General features: G+C 34.6%; 1 protein-coding gene across 1 annotated transcript; it reads right to left on the reverse strand.

Annotated features, from left to right (window-relative positions):
* Positions 1–7788: 7788 nt before the first annotated feature.
* LOC120069703 (uncharacterized mitochondrial protein AtMg00810-like) lies at positions 7789–8136 on the reverse strand. The gene has a single exon (XM_039021492.1). The coding sequence runs from the start codon at positions 8134–8136 to the stop codon at positions 7789–7791; it is 348 nt and encodes a 115-aa protein (XP_038877420.1).

Consider the following 8136-nt stretch of genomic DNA (forward strand, 5'->3'; position numbering starts at 1 on the left):
AAACTCAACACCTAGAATCGACTATCTAAGTGGGCTTAATGTCTTCCACTATAAGCCAACACCTAGCCCACTATTTTGTTAGTGAAATTATCCAACAAAAGTTGAATTTTCCTACTAACTTTAGTCAAAGGGCAAAAATAGTCATTTTGTCAAAGTCAAACTTTGACCAAAAAGTCAACATTTTGACTTTTATGATTTTTCCTGTGTTGACTAATTTTGACCTCCCGAGCATGAATCCACATTCATTTTCTCGAAATTCAAATCAACATTTGAATATAAGGTTTGGTCAAAAATTTGACTTTTAAAGTCAAAAAGTCAACTCTTTGACTTTTTACATCTTTGACCATTTCCATTATTTTCGAGCTTTCGAATATGAATGTATTCATATTCTTGATATTTAAAATCACATTTAAATATTAAAATTATATCTCTAAACTGAATAGCCGACCTACTATATCATATATACTTGTCGGTTTCTCTCTTTTCACCTAATTCGAACAATTCGAAATTATTCTTCATACTTGTTCTAAGTTTACTCTATATGAGCTAGTAGGGGAACCTAAATGAACCTATAGATCATGGGCTCAAACGATCCGAGATTAGCTAAGCTAAAACTCTTTAGACGAAGGCTAATCAATATTTTATCACTAAACGGGTCATTCCATTATAGTCCGTAGTTGCACTCCCTCACTATAGATATATTTGATATCCATTTGATATAACCATGATTAGTAAGCTAATCCTTCACAGGTTGTTCGTAATCTCAGCTGTCATAAAAAACCTTTTACCACAAGACTACATCTTGTTCCTTAAGTTTCACTGATTCCTCTAATTGAACAATTGGTTTAAAGATCCAACCTATAAACCGAACCCCCTCTCGGACTAAGGAGAGGGTGGGTCCCCTTGTTCAAGACCTGGATTTAGTACTAAAGGGAAAAGCTATCTACTATCTCTATAATGGGTAGGAGTGAATTTCCTCTTGCAACCCATGTTCCATCTATCCACCTGATCTTACCCCTGAATGGGAGGCTTATTGAGCTAGCGATAATGAGCTGCCTCAACCTATGCAGATCTAAGAATAATTCCGAGTGAACAGGAGTTCATAGTTAGCTCAGGATTAAGATTAAGTTACCTAGGTCATCAAATTAACGAAAATAGTCAGTTTTATACATAAAACGAAATTTAGAACGTAAAAAGTGACTATTTCATGGTTCAATCTTATGCAAACTCATTGCATAGGATGCCCCCACTCACATATCTCTATATAACGATTCAGGATCACATCGTTTGTACTAACTACAAAGTGGGCCGCATCCATAGTATCCTCAGAATAAGGCGCCCAACCTTATTCATAATACTATAGACCATTTTGGCTTCTCTCTCGGTTTTCTTCATCCATCAGGTCCCACAACCCGGTTCTGAGTCCAAAGGATAGTAGATCAACTCTAGTGGTGGTCCAGAAGATTTCAGGTCGAGATTCAGCGAGGAAAAGCGTTTTTCGGGAGCTACAAAGATTTTATTCCATCCCTTTTATTTATTGTTTTTTTCCTTCATTTTGCATGCTAATTTCCTTTTGATTAAAAACAATTAGTGTGTAATTAAACCCTTATTTTGCTGCATATGTCTCATGTTCCATCACATGATGCTTCGTGTCACCCTGGAAGTGACCTTCATTCGGAAAATGTTTGTATGAGTCAATAACAAGGTGAACAAAGGAAGTAGTTTATAGTAAGTGGGTGAAGGATATATGTCAATATATCCTGCGGTCTCTTCCGTTAGTTTAGATCTCTGTTGTGCTTGCTGGTTTGCTTTAAGCATCCCTCTACTAGTCGTTTAGCGACGGCTATCCCCTCGGAGGATTGTAACATAGGATTCAGAACAACTCAGACTCCAGAAATGGATAGGATTTCTTAGGTCCATTCCCAACCTTGACTCTCCACTTCGGTAGCATAGTTGGGGCCAACCTATGACATTTGAAAATGGAGGGTTACATTTACATAATTATTAAGAGTGTTAGTAATTTCTGACCGAAAATGGTAACTAAACGACTATAGGAATAAGAGTTATTCCAGAGTTGGTGTTTGGTCAAAATTGTTTGTTTTAGTGAAGGAGTATCTGACTGCCCCTCGGTAGCATGTATTCTGACTCACTATAGTATCGTTGCAAATAAATAGTGGCTATGGGTACATTATTACTATTTTTGCTCAAACTTTATTTTGGATTTAGTTACAATTTACTAATTAGAATTTGTTAAAATTTTATTAACATGTTGAATTTTTCTAGAATACTCACTTCCGAATTAAATAATAGTAAAATCAAATTAACAAACAAATTACTAGTAGTTGATAACACCAAAAGAGTTTTAACAGAGGCTTGTCCTCTATCTCCCAACTCATTTAAAATTTTGAATAATATAGATAAGAACGCAAAGTTCGAACAACAAGATAAATATGATTTATTTGTTATCGAAGCATGTTTGGTGGAAAACGATAAAATCTAGATAATTGATTCAGTGCTACTAATCATGTTTATACTTTCTCATAGAAAACAAGTTCTTGGAGACAGTTGACAGAGGGTGAAATAATCTTTAAAATAGGGACCGGGGAGGTTGTTTCAGCTATAGCAGTGGAAGATATGAAGTTATTTATAAGAGATAAGTACATTTATTTGAAAAACGTGTATTACATTCCTTCTATGAAAAGGAATCTAATATCTATCTCTTGTTTGTTATAACAAAATTATAAAATTTATTTCGAAAATGATGAAGTGTTCATCAATACAAGAAGTAAACAAATTTGTTCTGCAAAATTAGAAAATAACTTGTATATGTTAAAACCGACTAAGGTTATAGTCGTATTGAACATAGAGATGTTTAAAACTACTAAGACTGATAAGAAAAGGAAAATTTCTCCAAATGCCTATCTTTGGCACTTGAGACTGGGTCACATAAATCTCAACAGGATTAAGAGACTAGTTAAGAACGGTCATCTAAATAAGTTAAAAGACAGTACATTACCACCTTTGAATCTTGTCTTGAGGGTAAAATGACAAAAAGATCTTTTTCTGGAAAAGGTCTTAGACCCAAAGAACCCTTAGAACTGATACACTCAGACCTTTGTGGCTCTCTAAATGTTAAAGCTAGAGGAGGGTATGAATATTTCATCAGCTTTATAGATGATTATTCTAGGTATGGGCATATTTACCTAATGCACCAAAAGTCTGAAATTTTTGAAAAATTCAAAGAGTGTAAGGCTGAGGTTGAAGACCAATTAGGTAAAAAGATTAAAACACTTCGATCAGATCGAGGTGGTGAGTATATGAACTTAGAATTCTAGAACTATTTGATAGCACATGGAATCAAATCTCAACTCACAGCCCCTGGCACACCTCAGCAAAACGATGTGGCAGAAAGGAGAAACAGAACCTTATTGGACATGGTTCGTTCCATGATGAGTTATGCTCAGTTACCAAATTATTTTTGGGGCACACAGTTGGGACTACAGTGTATATTTTGAATATGGTTCCCTCGAAAAGTGTTTCTAAAATTCCTTACGAGCTCTGGAGAGGACGTAAAGGAAATTTACGTCACTTCAGACTTTGGGGTTGCCCAACACATGTGTTGGTGCAAAATCCTAAAAAGTTGGAACATTGTTCAAAAGTATGCCTATTTGTAGGCTACCCAAAAGAAACAAAAGAAACAAAAGGTGGTTTCTTTTACGATCCTCAAGAAGACAAGGTATTTGTATCGACAAATGCAACCTTCCTAGAGGAAAATCATAAGGTATTTTTGGTGTTGTATGTTGATGATATTCTACTCATTGGAAATGAAGTAGAATTTCTAGCTGATGTTAAGAGATGGTTGGCTTCGCAATTCCAAATGAAAGATTTGGAAAAAGCACAGTATGTTCTTGGAATCCAAATAGTTTGGAATTGCAAGAACAGAACATTAGCATTATCTCAAGCATCTTATATAGACAAGATGTTGTCTAGGTATAAAATGCAAAATTACAAGAAATGATTATTACCTTTCAGACGTGGAATTAACCTGTCTAAGGAACAAAGTCCTAAGACACCTCAAGAGGTTGAGGATATGAATCGAATTCCATATGCATCAGCAGTAGGGAATTTATGTATGCAATGTTGTGTACTCATTTCAGTCCAATCCTGGATATGATGATTGGACTACTGTTAAGAACATTCTCAAGTATCTTCGGAGAACGAGAGATTATATGCTTGTGTATGGTACTAAGGATCTGATTCTTACTGGATACACTGATTCTGACTTCCAAACCGATATTGATTCTAGGAAATCAACTTCAGGGTCAGTATTCACTCTGAATGGATGAGCAGTTGTATGGAGAAGCATCAAGTAGAGTTGTATTGCTGACTCCACAATGGAAGCTGAGTATGTAGCTGCAAGTGAAGCAACAAAAGAAGCAGTATGGCTCATAAAGTTCCTAACGATCTGGAAGTAATTCCTAATATGCACCTACCTGTCACTCTTTATTGTGACAATAGTGGAATAGTTGTAAATTTAAAGGAACCACGAAGCCATAAAAGAGGAAAGCATATCGAGTGGAAGTACCATCTCATCAGGGAGATTGTACATAGAGGAGACGTAATTGTCACCCAGATAGCTTCACAAAATAACTTAGTTGATCCATTTACAAAGACCCTCTCGACTAAAGTGTTCGAGGGTCACCTAGTGGGACTAGGTCTACTAGATTTTCATCACTAGGGCAAGTGGGAGACTTTATGGGTATTGAAATGCCCTAGTTTATTGTACTTGTACGTTTTATTCTCTCCATGTAAACTCAACATTGTACTTGAACTATTACATGAGTACTTGAACTTTATGTGGAGACATAAAAGTGGATCAGGTTCGAGTAAATAGTCAAAATGATCTATAGTATATGAATAAGGTTGGGTACCTTATTCTGGTAACACTATGGGATGCGGTCTACTTTGTAGTTGTTACAAAGATTTGTAAAGTGCTATAAACGAAGTGATCCTAATTCGTACATGTTATGACATGAGGAGTGGGGGCGTCCTATGCAATGAGTTTTTATAAGATCGGACCAAGAAATAAGTCACTCTTACTTTATAACGTTGTTTACTGTATAAGACTGACGATTTCACTTAGATGACCTAGGTAACTCAATCTTAATCCTGAGCTAACTATGAACTCTTGTTTATTTGGGATTATCCTTAGATTTGCATAGGTAGAGTTGGTTCAATAGTGCCGGCTCAATAAGCCTCCCATTTCAGGGGTAAGACTGAATAGATAGTTGGGGACATAGGTGCAAGATGGAATTCACGCCTACCCAATTTAGGGATAGGAGAAAGGTTGTTCTCTCAAGTAGTGAATCCAGGTCTTGAACAAAGGGTCCCACCCTCTCACTGGGCTGAGAGAGTTTTGGTTTAGTGACTCAATCACTAACCAGTTATTCATTAGAGGATCAATAGGAACTTGGACATAATATATCTACAGTGAGGGGAGTGCAACTATGGGCTTTAGTGGAGTGACTCATTAGTTAACAATGGAGGTTAATTTAGTGTAATGAGTTTAGTCAATTAATCTCGAATCATTAGAGCCCTTGATTTGTAGGTCCGCGAGGTCCCTCTACTAGCTCGTAAATGGATTAGCTTTAAAATAGCGTGATAAGTTAATTTGAAATGCTCAAATTAGAATTAAAAGGAATTAGTTATTATATGAAATATAATTACATGTTTAGTTAAACAGATTAGGAGAATTAATATTTAAATATGATTTAAATATATGAAGGTGGATTTGTGTAAAAATTAATTTAATATTTGATATTAAATTAATTAGAATTATTTAAATTGTTTAAATAATTATATATTAATTTTTATTAAAAAATTTAATTTTGTAAAATTAATAATAATATTTTGATTTTTGAAATCAAGTTGAATTTTAAATCCAAAACTGAAAAAGACAAAAACACGAAATGGAAAAATGGTTTTTCCATTAAAGCCTTCATCTTGCTCACATGAAATCCACTCTCTTTGGCTTCAATAACTCCAAGCATGAGCTGCATCTCATGCAGCCATCTTTTTTGCATGATAGCCTGCAATATATTGAGAAGAATGGAGTGGAATTGAGGCATGCGAAATATAGAGTTTTGCTAATCGTATTGAAGAAAGTTGTTCTTCAAGCAGTGGTGACAGTGAGCTCTTCTCCAATTTACCTTCATTCAAGCTTATTTTGAGTCCCACAACTCAATCTAAAGTTCCAAGAGAATAGTGGGGAAGATTTTGAGGTGGTCTACAGCAAGGTTTGGAGAAGTTTGCAGCTGAGGATCAAAAGTTGAAAAGTTCTATAAAGGTATGACTTCAAACCCTCTTATATTAGATGAGCATGCTTTAGTTTTTACCAAAATTAATGAATTAGAATGCTTATTGATCCTTTTTACCTTCAATGCTTGCTGATACAATCCAACAGATTTTATCTTATTTTATTCATTTTTTTAATGTTAAATTTGGATTAAATTTTTTTTATCCCGATTAGGATTTCACTTATTATTTTATACATATTATCATCTAACAAACTAAATATTTCATTTAAATTTGATCATTTTTTGTATTTTTTAATCACATTTTATTCATTATCATCTTATTATAATATTATGCCATTAATTTGTCTTTTTGACAAACAAATAAGTATTTACTTTTGCAATCTCACTGTTTTTGTTATGCCTCTACAATGAGTTAAGCTTATTTCTTAGGTTTGTGGTTAATGGAGTTATAAATACAGTGTAAGTATTAAAGCTTAAATGAAAATGGAATTATGAATACAACGTAATTGTAAATAAACGAGCTCTCTTCCTGAATTCTCTCTCCTGAATTATATTTGAATTTATATTTTATTATCAAATTAGATTTTATTTAACTACTTATCGAATTAATCATAATAAACAAAAACTTCCTAATTTTTCTCTCCAAATTATATTTGAATTTATTTTTTATTATCAAATTTGATTTTATCTAACTAACTTTTGATTTATTTAAATATTTGTTCCAAATTGAATTGTACCTAAATATTGTTATTATTGGAAATATATTTCACGAGTATATTCTATACAAAGAAGTATGCTGAATACAACTTCAGGGGCTAAGAATAGACACCAACCAACCCCTAAAGTCTCTAACCTTCTTAACCACAAAGACTAAGTCTCTAACCTTCTTAACCATAAAGGCTAAGTCTCTAACCTTCCTAACCACAAAGACTAAGTCTAAATAGTTATACATTTAACACCCTCCCTCGAACTCAAGGTATGAATCAACTTGAGTTTATTAAGCAGAAGGAAGCGCACAGAGAATAAAACTTTGGTGAAAGTATCAGCAGGTTACTCAGTAGTAGAAACAGCTCGTAAAATAAGAGTTTTACTCTGAAGATGATGTTGGAAAAAATGACAGTAATTTTCAATATGCTTGGTACGCTTATGAAAAGCATCATTGTGAGCAATCTGGATGGCACTATGATTGTCTCAATGAAGGATAGTGGTAGACAGCTAAGGAACACCCATATTAGCAAGAAGCCAGCGAAGCCACAATAACTCTGATATAGCATAAGCCAAGGCACGATATTCAAATTCTGTACTAGAGAGACAACACTCTGTTTCTTATTCCGCCAAGAAATAAGAGAATCGCCAAGGTAGAAAAAATAACTTGAAGTAGAACATCAGTCAGTAGGATTACCAGCCCAATTAGTGACAGAGTAGCCAGATAAAACCAGGGATGACTGTGATGAAAAATGAAGGCCATGTTCTAGAGTCCAGGAAGAATACGGAGAACAGCAGTAAAATGAATGGTTCGAGGGGCAGCCATGAATTGACTTACAATGTGAACAACATATGCAATGTTGGGAAAAGTCACTGTTAGGTAAATTAGGCTACCAATAAGTTGACAGAAGAGAGTGACATCTTCAAAAGGAACGCCATCAAACGGAGTCAGACGAACACTAGGATCGAGTGATGTCGGGGTTGTAGCAGAGCTAATGATCCCGAAATGCACCAATAAGTTTGAAGCATATTTCGCTTGAGACAATGAATAGCCAGCAGTGCTCATTGATACCTCAAGACCAAGAAAGTAACTAAGGGAACCCAAATCCTTCAT

This window comes from Benincasa hispida, unplaced genomic scaffold, assembly GCF_009727055.1.
Source record: "Benincasa hispida cultivar B227 unplaced genomic scaffold, ASM972705v1 Contig55, whole genome shotgun sequence".
Taxonomy (NCBI): Eukaryota; Viridiplantae; Streptophyta; class Magnoliopsida; order Cucurbitales; family Cucurbitaceae; genus Benincasa; species Benincasa hispida.

Excerpts from the sequence above, each read along its gene's own strand:
- LOC120069703 (XM_039021492.1), bottom strand. The coding sequence starts at position 8,136 with ATGAAGGATTTGGGTTCCCTTAGTTACTTTCTTGGTCTTGAGGTATCA.